Source organism: Anopheles aquasalis, chromosome 2 (assembly GCF_943734665.1).
Source record: "Anopheles aquasalis chromosome 2, idAnoAquaMG_Q_19, whole genome shotgun sequence".
In the NCBI taxonomy this organism is placed as follows: domain Eukaryota; kingdom Metazoa; phylum Arthropoda; class Insecta; order Diptera; family Culicidae; genus Anopheles; species Anopheles aquasalis.
In genome coordinates, this window is record NC_064877.1 from 84,808,147 (window position 1) to 84,830,646 (window position 22,500).

Consider the following 22,500-nt stretch of genomic DNA (forward strand, 5'->3'; position numbering starts at 1 on the left):
TGCACCTTACTCTTAGAACCTCTCTGCAGCAGCACATTTTCGCACTTGAAGGAGCAGCACTTGCTTTTCTCTTTTATAATCGACACGCCAAGGAGCGCTTAAGCTCTTTTAATGGGACGTGCGCTAAGAATAGAAGCGTATGATGCGACCCATGCACACAAATCTGCTGCAATCTACTAATACCGGTGCTATATTTCGCGTGGAGAAATATCAGGGAAAAAGAGAAAACCGTCGTCACGCGGATGTGCAGAAAAAGACCGAGATAAGAAAAAATAAAACACCGTAATCAGCACAAAAGCTCTAGCTGCTTATCGTGCTCTCAAACATCGTGCTCCAGTTTGAAAAGAAATCAACCGGAACTATCATTAGTGATGCGATGAGCAAAGTCCTTCCAGCCTCGTTTGCGTGACAGTTTTTCTGTGCCATCCAGTGCACGGCCAGTTCCACGGCAGCCTACTGGTTCCCATGTATCGTTTCTGATTTTCCGTTCCGTTCCCCTATTCTGCTCCAGGGACTCGTTTCTGAAATTGTATTCAATGTCGTACTTTTCGTTCTTTTTCTTTCCATCCCATCGTAGCCACTGGTGGTGTGCATTGCAGGTACTCAAAGCTAATACTGCCTGCCGCTAAGAGCTTAAATGGCACACTTTTCAAATGAGTTTCCCGGTACGATGCTAAATGAGACTCACGGTAGGGCTCCGCAGACGGAAACGACCCAATTGCCGAGTTACTTTGAGGAAACGCTTTTCCATCCATGGCATTCGCAGCAAATGTTTCCTCAACATTTTCCGCCTCGGTACGAATGTCTTTTTGAACAATGCGCAATGTTTATGCTGCCACATAATTCAGGGACGCGTGTATGTCTGTGCATTGTTGTGCTAGACGATAACAAAAGATCTGCATCATGCATGATTTCGGCTTGGTTGCATTCACAGTGCTCCAGTGGCAAGGCAAATCCATCGCACAAAGCAAAGGAGAAAACCTCAAAGCTACGGCAACTTTCTGCTAGGTCCGTGTGGTCCATAAACTTCTTACTCTAAGGGGACCCCCATCAGGTGAGCGATGGTTGTTGTTGTGTTCTTCTTTTGAAAAATGCACTCCTAATTTCCACACGGCGAAGAGTTTCCCCGGTGCAGGAGGAGAAAGAGAGAAGTTTTCTTGTGGAATGAGAAACGCTTGCACACTAGAAGCACCGTGGATGGATGGCCGTGAAAGGTGGAACAAAGAAAGCTTCGCGTTGCTAATGCAACCATCCGAAACAGAATCGCGATGGGGATAAGCATCTCTTGAAGATTGTGTTTCACTCACGTCCCTGGTGGATTCACGCTCTTGGGACTAAAATTCTTGGTTGTATAAAGTAGAATCTTCTAAATATGCAATCCTGAACACTTTTGATTAACGTAGTGGCTTCGAAAACGGTATCGCACTGCACGAAATTTCTTTAAAAGAATGAAGACGTCGTGAAGACGTCGCTACGAGCTTAGCAAGCGGTAGTAAATGAAACGGGTCATTTAACTCACGGGTCCCACAATCCACAGGTCAGGTCAAAGGAAGCTGAAAGAGGATATCAGATTTCCCCAACAGTTTCCCGACTGTCCTGTATTAAATAGAAATTAATTTTTAAATTAAATTTGTTAACTTTAACGCCTTACTTTTCTTATCTTCTGCCGACCATACCGACCGCGATTCAGGAACTGCTGTCGGATATAAAATCACCCCATTCCAGGGACACTGGCTGTGTCCCTTTCTGCTGGTCGGTGCTTTGTTGTCTGGCCACCGGGGAGATTTAAAAATGGAACGGATACCGTGGTTGGATGCTACGATTCGGTTACTACGTAGCGACTGCTATACAGAGTAGCGCCGAGTTACAACAACTAGCACGCTTCGATTCATCGTTTTTACATTGATGGGAGCACCTTTCTTTTTTTGTTCAGCTAAAAGCGTTGAAGTGGAGAATCAGAGTGGTTCGTCGTTTTAAGTTTCGAAAAAGGTTGGTCCCCGGTGCGAGTGAATACAAACATGCCAGTACCGACCGAAAGAAGGGCAGTGTCTAATCGCGTGAAAAGCATGTTCCGTTCGATAGCTAACCGTGCACGAAGGCAGAACGTTTCACGACCTGCCACAAAGCGGACAAAGAGATCGATGCGCTGCCATGTTCTTGACATGCAACATGACGCAAAATATGTTGGCATGCTCTTGCCTCCACGCCTTTGGTGAGCAGAATTTGATTATCGACGCCATGCAGTTTCATGCTGTGTATGATGCCTGCAGCTACGCCGATTATGCTGAACAAAATCCCTTTTCAAAGTAATCGGCATAAGCGCGCGCCCTCCCTTTCCGTGCCATCACCGACTCGCGATCCTTTTCAATTAGTGTCCGCATTTTCGAACGGCCACAGATGCCCCGGGTCTCCTGTTCGGTCAAACCATTAGCTTTTATGGCAAAACCATTAGCATGAACGTAGCTGATATTCACTGCCGGAAGCGAATGGAAGCAATGTGGTCTTGAATTGATTTTTCACTTCCCATACCTTGTAGTATGGCTGTATCTATGGAATACAATAAAATCTAACGGTCGCTTATTTCACAGAATATGTTATTGAGTTGTACTTCGTTCAGGTTTGCTGTAGTCTTTTAAAACAAATGTGAAAATATATGAATCTGTGACATTCGCCGGTTAACACCACCGGGGTGTGCATTACATTCAATGTCGATATCGAGCAACCGGAAAACAAAAAGCCACCTACAGCACAATTTCCGAGTATAATAAATCCCACAGTATCATGTTTGTCACGTGGCTCAGCCTCAATTCCCTTCAAAAGATCCTCCAGACAGGCAACATAAACGTGATTTAATGTCACGTTTGCCAATCGATCCGTTCTTCTGTATGCCATCCGAGAAGACAGTTACTATTGGGGGAGTATGTTTTTGTTCAGATTCCATCTCCGGGTGTGTTCCAATCCATTTCTGCAAGCCAACGATGGTGCACGCATCCGTCCTCTCGGAAGGTGTTAGACCGTATAGTGGGGAATTTATTGTACTGCACAACGAAAGGATGGACTGCGTGCTGCTGTTACTGCTGCTACTGCTGCTGCTGCAGTGCTTCATCAGACACCATCATGCTCGGAACATCTTGGAGCATTCTTTTGCCGCTTTGGCCATGATTGTTCCTTCCAGTGGCATCTGTTTGCTTCGGGAAGCGCTGCAGTGGATGGTGGGATCGATTATTTTACGATCCACGTGTTCATTTTGGCGTCCCCTCTGCTATCGATGCCATCGGTTGATGTTTCGCTTGCCCTTGCACCACTCCATTCGAGGCACGTAGTACAGCAGTTGATTGGTTCTGTTCGATCTGCCAGGCCTGCCGGGGTTGATGGGAAGTTATTGGAGCATCAGTTTATTAGTACCGTCTGTGAAGGCATTGCACTTTGTTGGTAAACCCGACATAAATCACTTAAATCGTTGTTATATTTACTAACTCATATCGAATTACAAGCCATGGTGTTATTTATAATATGAACAAAACAATTTTGAGCTTTGAGGTTTAACATAAATGTAACGAAAAGTCCTTTTGAGCACTTCAGATTTACGCCTTTTACCATAAATTTCACCTCAAATGCGTTTTTCTACAAACGGACCTCATCTCTGGAAAATGAGTTTTGCCCAGATTTGAGAAAATAACACCGCACCCAACCCTAATCACCCCGGTGATAGTTTAGGTAAGGATGGTCTCCACATGGCTGTATAACCAGTTGCGGAGCTTAGGATTACTTTCTACCCCATTCTCGCCATTCACTCCCATGGCAACCCCTTGGGTTGCAACATCCGGTGAACCCATTTCATGGTTCTTTGCCAGAAGTCCATTCGTTACAGGAAATTTCACTAACCGGACGAAACGGAGCTGAAAATGGTTTCAACTTACCGCAAAGCTGTTCGTCGGGATTTTTTTAAAAGAGAAATGTGTTATGTTGACGATTCGGTTCGCTGGCAGCACTCGTGGTTATGATAATATTTTGGCCAATTTGTGGTGCTTCATGGTATTCCTTTTTTTTGTGGTTGCATTCACACGAGAATGATACACAGTGTACTAGTTTACCAACAGGACAATGACTCAACTTTATTGGCAGAAGCAGGTGGTCTGTTTGTTTTACTTTAATTGAATTTTTCAAAAATATACTCATCACGAAACCGTAATTACCGTATTACCATCGTCTCCATCGGAATGGAATGCACGGTGACATCTACGAACTAATTAATTTTTAACGCAACATTCAACGCTGAATTGAGCACCTTTTCGTGTGAGTATGAGCATAAAAGTGGACACATGCTAACGACACGGCAGCCTGATAGCATATCACTGTTGTTAAACTCAATTTGCAGTTTCATTCAACCGTGAACGGGTAATATCCGACAACCCCGATGGCCACAAAATGTTTTTTTCCACTTCGGGCACCGTTTGCATAAATGGTACATGGACGCATTTGCCAATCCGTCCCCTGTGTTCAATGTCCGTTCTTTAATTGGTGCATTTTAAATTAATTTTCTGCTCAATGTGCTAATGACAGGCGTGCGTTATCGAAGTTCATTGACACAAATAATCGTTGTGATCGATATGACCGAGGTGACATCTTCATGAAATCATATTTTATCAACATAAACATCATAATATTGTGGAAGCAACTTGAACAAATGTACTATACGAAAGGCAAATAACCCGAAAACAGTTGAGAAGTCTCCAACGCTCGTCTATCAAAAAGGGAACAGGAAAACAGTCACTGCATGGGTCACTGAATGTAAATGAGGTTGGAGCTGGAACACAACGTTCACAACCCAGCACATCGACACCATGAAGCATACGGATACGGCTCTGGCGCATACGAACAAGTTTTTGTGCATGAGGATTTGCGTAGCTAACTTTTTGAAGATCTTTAATTTAATCTACAACTATTAACTTATTTTACAAGCATCAACATGGCTTACAGAATGGAAAACTGATTGCCACGGAGGAAAAGGTCGAGCTTTCGTTGTATAGAATCCTTCTGGATGTTTGCATCCGTTGGTAGCAAGGATGAGTAAGAACTCAATCTGCGTTTGATTGTTTTATCATTATCGGAAAGCGGTTGTTAAATCATTTTCGGTCCCTCTTGATGCTATTCAATAAAGTCTGGAGGTAGCGTCTTGTATTTGAATTTGTGGCCAATTTCCGGTCTTCCCTGAAGCCCTAAATAAGCGACAGAATCCGTTGGGAGCCGATATTAGCATAGAATTATGAGGGTTTGCCACAAAGGGCATGTTATTCGGAGCAAAGTGGGATATGAATGGTACAGAGCAGATAACCGAAACATCCAATATGGAAACTGACGTATATTTGATAAACTTTTGATAGAATTTAGCGCTTATTTGGTTGCAGTTGCTAAAGTAGAAGTACCATAATTCACTTCTAAAAATTTCCCTGTTCCATTTAAGGATCGTTTTGTGCTGTGTGTATTTTTATTCGATTTTGTGCACCAAAAAATGGTTGCATCGCTAGGTTCCAATCAAATCTCCATGTTTTCATCTTGAGCCAAAGGGAATTGTAGCTGAAGTGCGTCAGTGACGAATGGAGTGGATTGCAAGGACATAAATTATGCATTTGCATCCCCATCTCACCATACTTTGTACGAAATGCATATCTTTTATGATTCGTATTTTACCTTTCTGTCTCCCTTTTTGAAATAAACTGAATATCGATCGATGAACGGTACTCAACGTGGCCATATTTTCTGCCACGAATATTTCGTCTCGTCAACAGAAACTTGCTCACTATGCCAACGTTTGACAAATCACATTTCGGCGATAACGACATTTCAAGGGATAAAAAGAGCTGCAACGCTTTCGATTGATGGTCTCTGATGTTCTATTTTTATCGATCTCACTCTGAGTCACTCTGAAATCTTTATAAAAGTTGTATCATTTATCATTTGCACGCTTTTTTGTAAACAATGAAATGAATATTTAAATAAAAGACATCAGCATGCTACCATTTAAAATCAAACCACCAAACCCGTCACTATTCCTGAACGATTTGATTTAAAATGTTTCACTAATTGAAGCTATTCATTGCCAGCATTGGCCTGCGAATTGAAACATCCAACACAACATAAATAACTACGTGCGGTGATGGGCCTTTTCCCTGGTCTCGTCGGGGGAATAAAATATTAATCACAGTGCAAATCGAACCACCACATCAGTCCGTTCGTTATCTGACCCATCCGATGATTTTTGAGTGAGAAATGTGAGCAGCGGGGTTTCACGGACGACGGAAATCGACGTATATGGCGGGCGGACGTGTGGCCACTTTGGTGCGATTGGTTTTGGGCCACTCGCTGCCACGCGGTGGAGTGGTATGTGTTGATCCCTTGAGCATGATGCTGCCAAAATGCTAGCAACGGCAAGGATCACCACAGGATGAAGTGCCGCTGTTTACGCTTTTGGGGGGAAATTCTCTCGAAAATGGAAGAAACGACCGCCGTTGTCCATGGCAATAAGCGATAGCAGATTGAGGCCAACAACGGTTGCGAAGACTAGACCAAAGCCCGGGGCGCGCAGTATTGACTGGGTATGCATGAATAGGTAGCTTGTGCTACCCACTTTGGCAGATAGTGAACAGCCCGACTGCTGTCTATTTCGATTTGTGTATCGGAAACGGGATTGGTTGGCAGGACGCCTTCCCCGGGGGGATTTAAATTAGAAACCGATTTTTCAATCGATGAATCCTCCATATGTATACGAGGAGATCCTTCAGGAATGTGGACTTTTATATGCTGCTTCGAGTTCTGCGTATATGTACAGCCGGTGTACATACATACGTGTCCTTTCTTCCGTGACATAGCCAATTGGCATTCGATTCGAGGTTAATGGAATATTCATGAGACACACGGCAGTTGGTTTGAATTATTGAGGGGCGGCTCATAGGTCACCACTTCGTTAGCTTGAATGATTTGGATGTTGTCCTCTCCGGTCCGGTCGGTCGCATAGGGGTGGCTAGCAATGTTTAGCTTATTCCCAAGAGTTAATTTTCCCAAGAGCTTACCTTGTCATTTAATAGTATATTAACGCATAACATTAAACGCACAACAAAACTCAAAAAACGCATATTGCGCGTTGCTATGCTTGCTCTAACTCTTATCTCTCTGTTTTAAGAACCTTTGGTTTTATTGTGAAATGTTTTTCTCATAATAAAATCACAATTTTACAAATAAAATCGTTTGCTCAATCCACTCGCAGTGGTCCTCAAGCCACAAAACGTTATTCTTTGTTCCGTTTAACAATAGTCTGTGCACAAAAGAATGCACAGGTTGCTATGTCCGGTCAATCCCAAATGTTGCTTCAAAGATGATTCGATCGAGGGCATCAAGGGAATTTCGTTTCATTTCGCTTCCTTGGCATCATTTGGCCACATGCTACTGATCAGTGACTGATCCGTAATGCCGCCGCACAATTTATCAGCCTTTGGCGAAGCGGTGAAGATGAACTTTTGTTTGAAGTACTCCGTTCGACCGAAGGCCGGATACCAGCTGCTACCATAAGCGGCTCGAAACTAAATGCCATGTCAGAGAGAGAAAGAGGATTCGTTTCCTTCTTTCGGGGAGCGTTTGCTGGAAATCGGAAATGGAATTGGTGGCGTCCCAGCGCCGTATTGATTGGGTTAAATCCTTTCAATAAGAAGGAGCGAGCACGCCTAAAATAAAGCAGTTTCCTGATAAATCGCTCTACTTCCGTTAACGAAGCGAAAGGAGATATTGATTTTGGTGAAACACGCGAAGTTGTCTGCTGGCAATACCATTTCTTGATTGCAATTAGAAATTAAATCTTGTAACGATTAAACCAGTTTTGTAACATTTTTTTCGTCTTTTTCATTACTTTAATGCTTCCGGGGGAAATTATGGAAACGCCTGTGTCTTATGTTTGCCATCTTTCTGTCACTTCGTCACAAGCGAAAGGATAAACACATCATCTCCATCAGGGTGTTTACTTTTGGTGAGAAATCGATTGAATGTGTGGATGAAGCGTGAACTATTGATTCGCTCTCATCAATCATCCGCGCATGTTTGGTAATGATAGCGAGGCAACATATCAATTGCGGCACAATAGCGACCACCAGGGGTTAGATTGGTCTCTTCAACAGGTACTTTTGTTTCTTTCATTTCATTCCTGCCATAGCTAGGACTTTGCTAGGCCCATCCTTACCAGCCCTGCTGTCATAAGCAGTCGTACTTGGCCTACAATTCAGCCACATTCTCTGTGAGAGATAGGGGGTGTGTGTGGGATTTATGAATTTCTTCGATTGCAATACCAATAGCCGAAGCGCCCAAGATACGCCCTTCTAGGTAATACCTCGTAAAGCAATTGTTCGTTCGTTCGCCTAAACGATAGGCGAACTACATCCATCCCGTGGTCGAAGGCCGACTTCTTGCAGCTTTCTCAGCTCTTTTTTCCTCGCTTTTCTGGTGGCATTTTCAATTACTTTCTGGCCGTGTTGGCAGATTAAATTTTTGATCATCATGTTTTTGTTTGTTTATTCATCCGTTCGCTCTCACTATGGGCGAGGGACTCGACTCGTCCCCCATTGGGAAATAGGGAAATGGAGGTTGTTATTCAACAAGGGGAGAGTTTATGGGGCGTCAAGATGTGTTTTTTTTTAATTTTATTTCAACCCAATCGCCTAGCCTCCAGCCCCAGTGGAGCAAAAGGGATAAACTGCCACCGATGGTTCGAGATCAGCTTCAACATAACGAACATAATCTCTACACTATTACTAGGGTTGGGCTCAAGGACGGAAAAGACGGGACAGGAGGATGCCCCGGTCCTTCGAAAAAAAGGATTTATTTTCTTGGGTTTTGGGTTACTGTTGATTTGGGTGTTTGGTGTCTCCCAATGTTTCAATGTCGCGCCCGCGGGTTTCGCCAGGGAAAAGAGAAACATTTTGAATTTATGACCTTCCGGTAACTTGCTGCAAACTTAACTTTGCTGCAAAAAAACGGAAATAAAGCTTGTTTGTCGCTTTTTAGCTGGTTTGTCACGCCTTTCCTACGCTTATCGCTTCAGACGCGATCAGTTTATTGATTGGTGCTCGTACGGGTAATCTTGCGACCGTCTTATCCGCACCTTTAAGGTGACCTTTGTGCACCTTCGGGAGCTTTATTTTATCTTGATTAGCTGCAACACTGTTATTACAGTGCTCAGGAACAGCAAAGGTGCTACTTTTATTTATCGAAAACATTTACTCTGTTCCACGGAAATCCGAAATCCAATTATTTTCAGAATTCCCCTTTGCTACAGGCTAATGAATTGTTGGTTGTAATTTTAGGAATTCACCTCCCAAAGTATTACGCTTACTGTGAACCTCGCGATTGCCTAACGCCGGCAGGTGGAATTAATTTAATTAAAAGTTCGCAGTACAGGATGGAGCGAAATGTAACCTTTTTTTCTATCCTGCAGACCTTTCTGGTCTTCAGTGAAGCAGCGTTAAGGATCAGCTTAGTGAAAAGCCGCTTCAAACTACTGCGGCGAGATAGATCGCTTCTAATCGGCTTCAGGATTAATGTGGATCAGCAGAAGGGGTTTAGAATTTTTGGAAAAAAACAAAAAGAGTTATGCTGGCCACTGACAGGTGAAGGTTTTGATGGACCTACACTTGAAACAAAGTTTTCTTCGGAACAAGTACATGCAGGCTCCTGCCAACATTATGCAATGATTATCGTTCCCTTGGACGTATCTTTCAAAAATACATTTTTAAAGATAGCAGCTTATCGCAGCATATCTTCTTTCTGTAGAATGTAGTCCTCTCTAGCTTACACGAAACACGCTTGTACTAAAAATCGATTTTCAATCAAACCGTTCTCTTTTCGATTTACAGCAAACACCGCCCTTGCAGCCCCCTCCAAAATGCCTTCGCTGGGAATATCGTGCGTGCGCTATCTGGTGTTCTTCTTCAACTTCTTGTTCGCGGTAAGTAGCTTATCATCATCAGCTGATGTTTCTTGTAACGATACACGGCTCCATTCAACGTCATCCCGGTTTGCCGGTTCGATTACCTAGGAAAGTGCATCGCATATCTCAACCTGTCTCCGTCAGCCGCACGATCCCCTTGCCGCAGGATCGTGCCATTAAACCGCAAATGATATAGCTATTAAGTCCGTGCCGCAGGGGCGTTCTGTGTCATTCTACGGTCCAAACGAACGGTGCGTTGCATCGCGCTCCAGAGGTAAAGTAGAACGCTTGCACTGGAAAGTTGTTCAAACTTTCCCATTCCGCCGTTACTCTGGCTGATGATGATGATGGCCCGTTGCTCAGCTTTTCATCCAAGGCAAGAGCCGAACTAGGGACAGAAATAGTCATTATAACGCACCGCTAATAAAGTGCCAGGGAAAACGAAAATGTTGCCGTGAAACTTAATTCAATTACCCTAATGGAGTCCAGAGAGAGACAGGAAGAGAGTAGTGCGGGGTAGGAAGCTGCACTTGAAATCGAACGAAGCGAAATTTATGTAGTTGGTGCTCGTGCTATAGCAACAGTGCTTGCGGCAGTACTGCAGCCATTTGGTTGGTAGCGTCGCTAGTATCGGCTTGAGCTAGAGTGCAGTCCTTTCGATGGTGCATTCGCTACTAGCGGATTTGTTTGGATTAGTTTGCACCATCGATGGAGTGAAAACTAGGTGAGAACTCTTTGTTTCTCGTTTTTTGCAGAGAATATTAATGACGGAAAGTTTCGCACATATCTCAAACCATCTAAAGGAAGTAAGAGCATTATTATTTCCGCTTTACTTTTAGGATTTTGTAGTGCTACGAGAATGTGCTTACGTGCGCAATCATGCAGTCACGCAGCAACTTTCAACTCCCCTAAAAATATGATCCAAAATGAGTTTGCCCAGCCCGTTCCGTAACAGCGGCTGAGTGTGCAAAATGTAAAATATTTAATTCGTTCACATCCGGGCACATTCCAAATACGCCAATCCCCCCGTAATGCCATCTCACGCGGCCAACTACCCCAGCAGGTAGCCATCCCCTAAAACCATCCAGCGTGCCAGCTGGAGCTACAGAAAAATTGGGATAAAGGGTAGCTGTCATAAAATGGAATTGTAAATTGACCAACGATAGGGGCCACTGAGCACTGGAGTGGTCACTGATGTTGGCTTGGGAGGGCTCGAGAACTACAGATGGGTTTGGGACGGTTGCTAATGGCTTGTGTGCGTTAAGCAGAGCGGTTAGAAGCTTTAAACTGGATATGTAATGGTTTGAAAATGTTAGGTTTCAGTGGATTCAGCAAAAGGAATTTTGTCCTTCGACTTGTATCGTGTTCTGCAGGCGAGATAGGAAGAAGCGGCTTTGCGTTACAAATTTCTAGATGCCAATTATCTTTCCTTTCTGATAGCTGTATTTATTTTCCTCTAACACCTTCATGTGTTTTGTATCGATCATTGCTTTCCTGGCGCTTACGAAATTATGTAACACACGGTGCCATAGCAGCTTCTGGCATGGAATCTAAATTAAACATCCATTCAGAGCATAAATAAAAAAAAGGCTTCAAATATTATTCTTTTGCTTTAGAATGCTCACTTCAGATTCGTATTCTTGCCCGTTCTCACACTCGCAGCGAACCTCCAGTACAGAGATACTTAATTTACAGCCTTTGCTCATGCCGGGTCCCAAACTTCTTCCTTTCCGGCAGCAAAACTCATGCCATGCTTTGCGAGCGTGACAGGAAATGGCGTGGGAGAGCACGATCACATAAACAAGATATGCACACGCGGGTTATGAGTTACGGGAAGATGGAAATTTGCATTGGCAAAATATGTTGAAATAAATTCCTAGCCCCACCGTCCCCAACACCGTCCACGGGTGGGCTGAACTCATGTGGGTTGGTTGGTAGTGTCGGTGAAAGTAATTTAATTAAAATGTTAATTCATATGTCAGGAGCGTGATTTTGGAAAGCAACCAACGGCGCGCAGCAAACGTGCTGCTACTCCTCTCATTCAACTGTTTATGAATACACGAAGGATTATGATGTATCTGAACCACAGTTACATCCAGCAAGGTGAAATGAATCACATGTAATCTTGTGTGGGTTGAGCGATTAGAAGATGTGGAACGATACATTTGCTGATACCACTATCATTCACTCACTCACTGACTATCATTGGTTCATGATGGGCGATCATGGGTTTGCCTCATGTAACTGATGGTCCGATACCGTTGGTCAAAGATCAAGCCGTACCGAGCGCCCGTGCAAATGATTTAAATTGATTAGCCACATTTGCATTAAAACGCACAGCTCTAGGCGCTCGGTCTAGGTTCGTTCCCAGTGGAACCCAGTGCTTGGCACTGCATGACGATGCATCCACCAGGGACCAGTTGTCGTTTGATTAGTCAAATCATACGATGCGATTGCCACAGGAGATCAGCCTTAGGCAGCAAAGCGAGCATGCAATTGCCCTCTTGGAAGCGTGATCCTGATGATGGCAATTTGCTCCATGACATGTGGCCAATAGCATTTGTTAAATGAAGCATAAAGGATCCGAAATGAAATGTGAATACCGACGACGAGTTCACAGATTCGCAGAAACGAATGTGACTCTGCCTCGGGGTGGTCCCCATACAGGTGAAGAGAGCTACAGATAGTTATAGCCCGAAGGAATGCTATCTCCAAAAAGCTTCAATTTTCACCACGCTGTCGATGTCTGTTGTTGCAACATTGCCGTGCTCAAAGCATGGCCGATCGCGGTTCGCCGCGGTTCCGATCATATCGCATCGATGGAATGTGGTTTCCGATTTCCGATATGATTTCCTGAATTGAAACTGGAACAAATGAACCTACAAGACGCAAGAATCGATTTTGAACCAATTCTGTAGATAGGACATTATCTCGTCTCGGTGGCAGCACGATGGCTGATTTACACTTGTTCGTGACAATCTGACAGCAGCGCCCAACCGGTGACACGGCTGTCAATCTTGTTCCCCGTTATCTGGTCCTCACCAGTACACACAGTGGCGATAAGAGCGCTTCGTTATGCTCCTCCTGTGGGGTGGTACACGCCGATCACTACCGCGCACAGTATAGCACCAGCATATCGTGATGGATGATGATGATGTCTGTTGCGGGTTGGCAATGGTGTGTAACTGCTGATTGGTTCCATGGGTACCAACTGTTTGATAACGACAAGTGAAATGTTATTGCAAAATAGTTTTTAAGCTATTTCAACTTATCACACTTTGCCATTCAATGAACTTGTTAAATTAGTCTCTATCGTCGAATACTGTTTACACAAACGACATTTTAAATGACTAGAAATCCATTAAACACTCGAGTCAATCCAAAGTATGATGGACCAAAGTCTCTCTTCGCTCCTAGTGGTCGGCTGAGACGACCGATCATTTTCTCATTATGAAATATTGATTAATTGTGGTGAGTAAATTAGTTTTTCGCTCCCTCCAGTCTGCTGCGACCGTTGATTCGAAAGACGATGCACTTCAGCGAACCGGCGTGAGCGCTGTGCACCGTACGATGCTCGTTCGCCGTTGGGTTTTCACCGTCAGCAGCAGCTGGCGGGGACAGTCGAGTAAAGTAGTGGGTATGTGAGGGTAAACTGGAACATCTGGCACCTTTTGCAATATTGATATTGCTCCCTGAAATGTTTGCAATGTCAGTCTCGCCATAAGCCAGTGTAGTCCGTGTTCAACCGGGAGTTACCTTTTAATACTCCTTTCCGTTGCGAAAAGTTCCTGGTCGTTTAATCTGCGATCCGAACAGTATCTGCATACCGGTGCTGGCGACAGGTACGAAGCCAGGTGAACAAATAGACTGTCAGGAGATTATTACTGAGCCCGTTTTGCGGTGCAATCGATGTACTACGGTCGCATCTTTGGATCAGGCAGAGCAATCTTCATCCAATGCTACGTGCCAGTGTCGTGCGGAATGTAGTGCAGCAGCTGGCCCTCGAGTGTGAAGGTGTCTGAGCTGCGGTTTACTTTCTCAAAACGAGAACTCCCATTTATCTTTCTCTTTGTGGCAAAATGTGACGCAAAACAGCGGTCTGAGCGAAAGGAACGAAACGTCACTGGATCGCTGTCCGACTGGTCCCTAAAGTGTTGAAGCAAATGTCCTTGGAAGAACGGCTTGGCCACGTCACCATCACGGAGAATCGAAAGAACTAGAATGTTTAATCAAATCATGTGTAGGCTGGTAGTGGGCTGGTGGTGGATGAAAAGGCGTAAATTGAGATTTATGACGCCCAGGTGCATGATTGATATAAATGAAGCGCAGTACGTAGCTGTTGCTGTAGATAGCGAAGGTCTCTGGTGATTTTGAAATTCTTAAGAAAATTTACAACCTCCATCGTGGGTGTTTCGTTGTCAATAATTGTGATTTGTGTGGTTGAACTTTTTGAGGTATCGGTCTTTGATATCATCTTTTGCAGAGTGATGGTACAGGATCACGCTTTTTTGAAAGGCCAAGTAAAGAATGAATTCTTTTTGCCACAATTTAGAGCAGAGGTGAATAAATTTAGAGCAAAGGTAGATTCGAATGAAGGTTTTTTCAACATGTCAACCTTCACCACATAATGGAGTTTGAGATTCAAAGGTTATTTAACCATTTAAATTTTTATTACAAACCCCTGAAAGTACCGGCTACTGGCGCCTCCATTTCGTGGGGCGCCTCCATTTCGAAGGGCGCCTCCATCATCGGATTTCGGAAACGGATTGCCTTTACCTTTCTGGCTTTGATGAAAAAAATGCAAATGGCCCGCGAACTGGTTGATACATTCTTATGCGGTCGGCATTCTAATAAGAGATTGAGTCCAATAACATTATTGACACGCTATCATCATCATTCGATCATTCGTCATTTAAAAAAACACAGACCTTCTTAATTTGTTCTGTTCACACGACACGGCATCATCATAACGCTGTAATGCTCATTACTGTAATGAACAAACTAATTTGGATCATCCATTGGTGCATAGAGCGCAACCGAAGACTGTCGTTCCAGTGATTCTTTCGCATTCGATGTACATTTTCATTGCTCGGCAGACACGAGCTCCATCGAGTTCATCGATTTGCAATTAATGCTCTCCCGTGTTTGTCCACCCGTGGTCCATCATGCTGATTGCATTTGGTGCTGTTTGCGTAACCTAACCGATTTTTTATTGATCGTTATTCTCCGTTCCTTAACCTTTCTCGTTTCTCATCTTACACCCCACTTGCAGATCACTGGCGGAATTGTGGTCATAACTGGAACCGTCATCCAGTCGTACTACTATCATTACTCCAACTTTGTCGGTAAATATTCGGGCAACATACTAGCGAAGGGGCACTATTAAAGTGAATCATTTGTGTATTTTCAATGTTTTTCCCCCTCACCAACCACAGGCGAGAGCTTCTGGACCGCACCGATTGTGCTGATTGTGATTGGATCGATCATCTTCGTGGTGGCATGCTTCGGATGCTGTGGTGCCGCCAAGGAAAGTCCTTGTATGATAATAACGGTAGGTTTGGTTTGCTAGAATCAGCTCAGTTCTGACCCCGCTCACTAATCGGATTGAATTTCTGCTTTTTAGTTCTCCATCTTCCTCGGGGTGGTATTCCTGGTTGAGATCGGTATTGGCGTCGCCGGTTATTACAAGCACGAGCAACTGAGCGGCATCCTGGAGAAAGGCTTCAACAAAACCCTTGAAAGCTACCCGAACGATAAGGGGGCTCAGGAAGCTTGGAATCTGGTACAGTCGGAGATGCAGTGTTGTGGCATCAATGGGCCGGAAGACTGGGAGCCAATCTACAAGAACGACACCGTACCGAGGGCTTGCTGTCACCGGATGCCGATGGGGGTGACCAAGTGCACCCGGGAGTACGCATCTACGGAGGGTTGCTTCTCGAAGCTCTCCAGCTTCCTCGGCTCTAAGTCGCTCATCTTGGCCGGTATCGGCATTGGATTGGCAATCGTACAGGTCAGTAGAGGGTCACTGCCCCGCCAAGTGTAGCAAAACGACAACCAAAGTTCTGGATCACATTTCGATGGGCCTTCCGTCAAAGCGGAGCGAACAAATGAAATTAACCTTTCGCGGTTGGTGAGCAGATTGTTAATGAATCGACAACGGCCGGCTGCTGATTGAGTTTAAAAGTTTTCCCCTTCGCTCATTCGTCATTGGGGTTTGCGTCCTTTACATGCCCCATGCAAAACGGACCAAATTTATGGGTCAGAATGGCGGCTATTGGAGCGTGTTCAACCTTAGGGATTTCGTTGTGGTCTGGTCAAAATATGCTAATTACGATTTTATGTATTCGGATCAAGAACTCATTGGCTGCAAGTCTGAATGTAGATTCTTGTCGCCATCATTATCGATACCATGAAATTGCATGAGTGGAAGCTTTGGTTGTTGAAAGGGAATATAGCATTCTTCCATTATTACGATTTTTTTTTTAACATATATAAGGACGGACGAGCCGTATGTTTGCCATTATTACGATTAATCGTCTTCTTTTTTCTCGTTGCAGCTCATCGCGGTCCTGCTGGCATGCTGCTTGTACGGTTCATTCCGGCGCCAGTACGAAACTGTCTAAATTGTGAAAAACTCAACAATAAACAGGGAGCGAGAGACGAAACATTCCAATTCAAAGACATCCTTTACGGAATGAACTGCTGTTGCGATATCAACGAAACAAATTCGAAACCTTTAACCGATAGGTGGATGAACTGAAGTACCGATCAATCAAAACACTCTAGAACCCAGAATACAGAAACAGTATAGTAGCTCTGCGGTTCGTTTTGCTCACAACTCTCATTCCATAAGCCTGCACAATGTTGCTCATCTTAACATAGAAGAACCACACTCCCAAATCCTCAGAACAATCTCACCCAGAACAGGTTACATTGGCAAAACAGAAAAGGGTGTAGAAATTGCTGTGTTAGGAAAGAGAGTAGCTCACAAAATACCTCCACACTAAGTAACCGGAATTCCACTCCCACCAGGCCAACAATTTTGAAATGGGAACAAAATGAAATCAATAATTTTACCAATTATCTCCTACTCTGCCGAGGGATGATTTTAGAGGATTTTAGAACAGTACTCCCACTAGAGTTGTGCGGCGGCATACGAATCAGTCTCGTGTGGCTTTGGAATACGTGCAAATTCGTGCTATGCACGAGGCTCGATGTTTGTCACATTGCATAGGCCAGCGTATGGCGCTTGATGTAAATGTTTAATTGCTTGTCGGCGGTGGATTGGTATGCATAATGGCGCAACCTTCCTGCTAAGAACCACATTTTTCAGCGTAGTTTTCCCCTTCCACCATTCCTGCTTGTTAGTTGGTAAAGCGGATATCGAAATGTGCGAATTAATTGACATTAGCTGAACACGAGACCAATGTACGAAAGGTTCGGTGTATGTACTTTTGTTGGCTTTAAACGTGCTGGTTTGGGGGTGAATTAAATCTCTTGATGGTGTAGTTTAGCTGTCCTCAGATTGCAAAAATTTCTCAGCATATAGAATGCATCATTATCATCCAACCACACAAGCAAGAGTACGAGACAAAACCACTTTGCAGAAACTCAGGCAGAAGAATCGTCTCATATCCAGAATAAAGTGCGATCGTTGAGGAGAATAGAGACTAATGGCACGAAAGATCGATAGGGAAACTAAGTGAAAGGGTCGCTCCGCGTGATGCAGATACAATTCAAATCGTTCTATATTTTATCGTCATTTATAAATGCCACATCTACAGTAGATTGTAATTCCTCACCATCTTTAACGTAGTAGGAGAGATAACGGTGTATTGCGGCGTTGTCTCGCGCACTTAAGATTTACGATGAAGGAAATGGAAGGGAAAGCGTGCACACGTGAACGATCACGCAAAAGTCGTGCACGAAGAATAAAACCGTAAGAAGAATCTCACCGATCAGTTCGACGAAAGGCGCTCATTGACTTATTTTCCCTCTTGCTATCCGTACCATTTTGCCGCCCAGGGCATGGTTGGTAAGTGAGTGCTCAAAAGAACGGTAGAAGGCAAATAAATGAACGTCAAAGCGTCAAAGAGAAGTGCAGCTAAATTTAAATCTATTTACACAACTCGCTAGCAAACAACAATAGTAAATCCAAAGGATTAATCCCCGTCCCGTGTGCTGGCGATCGTTCACTGTTCATTATTCAATATTTGCTTCAGCGATCAGCTTCTCCGTTTCCGGTTTACCGCAATCAATAGAGTTGTGCGCCTCAATATGTTTTTACATTGCGTAATTATCAGATACACAGTGCAATGTCTATTGTTTGCCTATTGAAACGCTATATTACGTTTTGTATCCACAGATTTTAAAAAACTCAAACATCACATTACAAAGTTATGTTTTGGCACTCCCCAAATTAAGAAAAGAATACTGAAATATCTTTATTCCGTTCCCATCATGGAATCGTTTACGCATTCTAGGGCATCGGCGTGTGCAAGTAGAAGACAGTACAGAACCACGGTGTTGATATTTTTATAAATGTATTTTACTGATTGAATGCTAGAAATTACTGAAAATAAAATACATAGGACACACAAAACGAGTTCTGATTTATTTTCCATCACTCCGAACAATAGGCATCGGTTTATGTAAACTTTTAGCTGATTTATCTTGGAGATTTTTGGCCACGTGATTTTCGTTGGTTTTGAATTTGGTGGTAACGGTCGATTTGAAAAAATCGACCACATTCGAGCAGTCACGCAATCCACAGTTGTGGCCTCTTTTGGGGTACTCTTGACCCAAGTCAGGTCAAACGAAAACCAAAACAAAGTTCTTTGCCTCGGCGGTGTCGATTTGGAGGAATTATCATTTTTTACCCAAAAACCAACTTTTTACAAACTTTTGTGAGTGAAACTGGTGTTGTTTGTGTGACTCATTGTGTTCTCTAATTACTTCGGCTTAGTGCCAGTGTTTAACTCATTTTTAAGTGCTGTTATCAGTGCCGGAAGAGTTGTTTTTGCAAAGTTCTACGTTTCGCGTTTTCGCGATTCTCTACTTTACTAGAACGTTTAAGTGCTTATAAGTGAAATAACTCGTCCCAAAGACGAGTAAGACTTGAAAAATACTTCTTCCCTTGTTGCTTGAGGAGTTTGTGAATCAGCGATAACTCCGGCCCAGCCTCTACCGGACGCAGATGATGGACGATCTCGGTAAGTCAACAAATCGGCACGCAAGATGCATCATCCCCTAGCTGGCCCCCGGCCGCATCACATTTTTGCGGATGTTGTTCCAACCGACGAGTTTCCGGGCTCTCAGGCGACAAACGGCTTGGTTCATTTCAAATATCTCGCTATTTCTGGCCAGCCCCGGCATCGTCTGGAGCCTGGAGCCAAACGGAAGCAAATCTAGACTCGCTTTATCGGTGGCAACGGAAGCATGTCGGAATCAAAAGGAGGGAATACCCAAAAGAACCCGCGACAGAGGTGACGGTGTGTGGCTGGAAGGCCAACTGTCGACCAAACCGGACCGTATAGAGCGGAATTTCCTTATAAGGCATCTATCATCTCGGAATGGGCCGGTGCGCCGCTCCCGCTGTCGCCACCACCGTCGCTAGTCGATAGAGCCCAAAAACTGAATCCTCGAAACATAACGGCCGTTTCAGCGGTGGTCCAAAGCCTATTTGCCGTCTTCCAAGGGAACTGGGAACTTGTTCGGACGGTAGATGAGGTGGAGTGCGGCACGTTTTGTCGTAAAACGTGAGCGCGGCGAGATGAAGCGAAGCAAGTGGAAGCAATGAAATCACATCGCCAGAAGATCGCCACAGGCGGAACACTGGGACGGATCGCATTGATTGATTGTATGTTTTTTTGCCGATCGGCTGTCTGTGGTGCCTTATATGGAACAGCATTCCCCACCGGATTGGGCGGCCATGGCGCAGTTATTATGTTTCCAAAAGTGTGCCAGAGAAATGGACCATTAGATCATTTCATGTCTCCTTGGATGGATGGGAAGACGGAAGGTTTTGATCACTTACCAGTGTTGCACTTCCTGGTATCTTAGGAGCCGATAGCAGGAGAACACCTTCGAACCGTCGTATTTTTAGTCGAGCGAATCCTTGACATAGAACTTATCGTGACGCCACCGCCATCGATCCCCCATCAACGTTCGGCCATCGCGAAGATTGTTTGGCTCGGATTCAAGTGGCAATCCGATGATGAGCTGAACTCTCGTATCGTATCTCGCTTTCTTCGGCCACGGTCTCGCGTTTGAGGCTGTGCCTTGCCGGAACATTGATCCTGCTGATGGATTGATTGGTTGCGAGAGCTATAGACGTACCTCCTCAATCTTCATCTGTCGTTTGATCTACTTACTATATCTTAATCAAATCATTTATGATTCTAAACTGTGCCAGTCTGTACTGTTGTCTGCGATTTCTTTTCTCTCTCTTCTTTGTCTGCTGCGATAGAAATTAATTTCTGAAGCGTTCTGATGGTTACCCACAGCAACACTGCCCTCTGTTACTGTGTTCCACAAAGTTTCATCATAAGATTTCCTCTGGCGATCTACTTTCGCTGTGAAGACGAAGAATCAAAAACCATCTATGAGTGCCATGCTACCGGGGGTAGAATAGGTCCAGATGCCTCGTTGCCGTTGCCTAGTGCTTCATTTCACACTCCGGCTCGTTCGGTAGAAAGTAGATCGATCAATGTCGATTTTATCTCGCGATTTTAATGCTTTTTCGAAAGATAAAACCCCAAAAAGGCGGCGCTGTTTATGGGAAATTAAATACCTTAAGCCGGCTGAAACCATTATCTCGAGAGAGGTGCTTGCCTTCTGGCAATGCAACGAGCATAGGATGGGCACGCATTCCAAAGAGGAATAATTTCAGAAGATCCCTAAGCTCTAACGTGGCCATCTAGGAACTGATTGCCCCTCAAAAACTGGCCACCATTGGCTACCGATCTCTTTACATTGACGAGCTGCTTCCACCTTCCAGTGCAGTCACCGTAGAAGACGCCAGCGGGGCTACTAAAAATACTTGCCCGACAGCATCTCCTAGCGATAGTGAAAGTGTTCGACCAAAGAGCACCACTAATCGCACCGTAGCTCTCTTTCTTTCTCTCTCTCTCTCTCTCTCTCTCTCTCTCTCTCTCTCTCTCCATTCAACCGTGTCTGATGTTCCGTGGTCGCGAGAGCATAACCGATCGATCTTAGATGTCCCCGCGATCATCAGCGAACGGAACGGCGCGAGTCTCGTGCTCACGTTTTGTAATTCACTTGACGCCGCCGACTAGACTTCCTAGTCGTGTCGGAGATCGTGATCAGCCGGGGGGGTGGCTAGGCGGATCTGTGACGCGACGCGATTTGTCGTTGCTTCCCCGCGAGGTAGTATCTGTTTTGAAAGCGATTGCGACGGATCGTTGCGAGCGGCTTGACGCGGGTTTCCCGGTTTTGAGGAGTTGTTTTCCCCGGGATGCTTCCGGTTCGTTTTCGGGATACAGTTTGTGCGGTATTGGTTCTGCAAATGTGACGTATTTTAAATGTGAGTTTTGGGAGATAAAAAGTGTCGATTATTACGCAAAACGCAGGCGAAGATATGCGAATTGTTACGATGTTTTATTGTGCTCCTTGTTGGCAAGATGAATCAAGCCGAAGTGTTGTTAATTGTGAGATTTAAAACAAAAAATATATTGATGATCAAGTGCTGTGTTAACTTCGGCAGCGCGAGCCACCCGTGGCGTGTATTTGCATGGGCCCTAAGTCCGATCCTATCTTTTTTAAGGTGTCGCGTCCCCTTTCTGTGTTGTTGTTGTTGCTCGTGAGCACTGTTTGCTTTAACACGTTGTCTTGCTCAAAGCCGTTTCACGCCATTTCACGGTGTCGTGCGCTGGGGTTCGGGGTTCGTTCCTTTCATGTTTGCGTATTTGGTGGGTTTTGAATCAACATGCCTGCAGAATTACCTAATCAGGCAGTGCACCTTCTTCGACCCACTTGCACCGGCAGGATGGGATGTGTCGGTCTGTGTCAACGATATTACCGAAGGAGTGCGCGTTGGAACTGCGAGACACCTAATTAGCATTCAACGTGCTGTCGGTACAAATCTTTTTGCACGCGCTTTAAATCCCGCCGAGCTGAATGTGCAAAGTTGCTGCGGCAAAGTGAAAAATAATGATCTCAAGTGTATGGTAGCAGTATGTGCCATCGTGCCATCGAGGTCTGCGCCGGCATCAGGACGGATTTTGGCTAATTTGTAGTGATCTCTGAAGTTAAGTTTGGCTTAAACAGATCGTAGATTCGTCAATGGTTTGACCTATTTCTATCGCTATACTTTCCTCAGCATTAAAATAGTTGGTGAATGCAAATGTACGTCCATAACGATCGGCGCTTGAACCGTGAATGACGTGACCTATTTCGAATGCAACGTGGTTCTGCACCAATTCACTTCCTCGCACGTGTTCTTCGGCATGCTACGACCGTTCTTGTACGCCATATGTTTCTTTTGCCTCAAATTTGATCAATCAAAGCAA

General features: G+C 44.5%; 2 protein-coding genes across 2 annotated transcripts in view; both read left to right on the forward strand.

Annotated features, from left to right (window-relative positions):
- Positions 1-16,783, forward strand: part of LOC126570355 (CD63 antigen) — a 47,207-nt gene extending 30,424 nt beyond the window's left edge. The window contains exons 3-7 of the mRNA XM_050228068.1: positions 9,897-9,988; positions 15,243-15,315; positions 15,406-15,521; positions 15,594-15,980; positions 16,528-16,783. Coding sequence (XP_050084025.1) covers positions 9,926-9,988; positions 15,243-15,315; positions 15,406-15,521; positions 15,594-15,980; positions 16,528-16,593 — 705 coding nt within the window. The 5' untranslated portion in view covers positions 9,897-9,925 and the 3' untranslated portion in view covers positions 16,594-16,783. The remainder of the gene's footprint in view (positions 1-9,896; positions 9,989-15,242; positions 15,316-15,405; positions 15,522-15,593; positions 15,981-16,527) is intronic.
- A 2,065-nt stretch (positions 16,784-18,848) lies between these two features.
- LOC126570353 (leupaxin) overlaps positions 18,849-22,500 on the forward strand; it is a 44,554-nt gene continuing 40,902 nt past the window's right edge. The window contains exon 1 of the mRNA XM_050228064.1: positions 18,849-19,182. Within this exon, the coding sequence (XP_050084021.1) occupies positions 19,167-19,182 (16 nt within the window). The 5' untranslated portion in view covers positions 18,849-19,166. The remainder of the gene's footprint in view (positions 19,183-22,500) is intronic.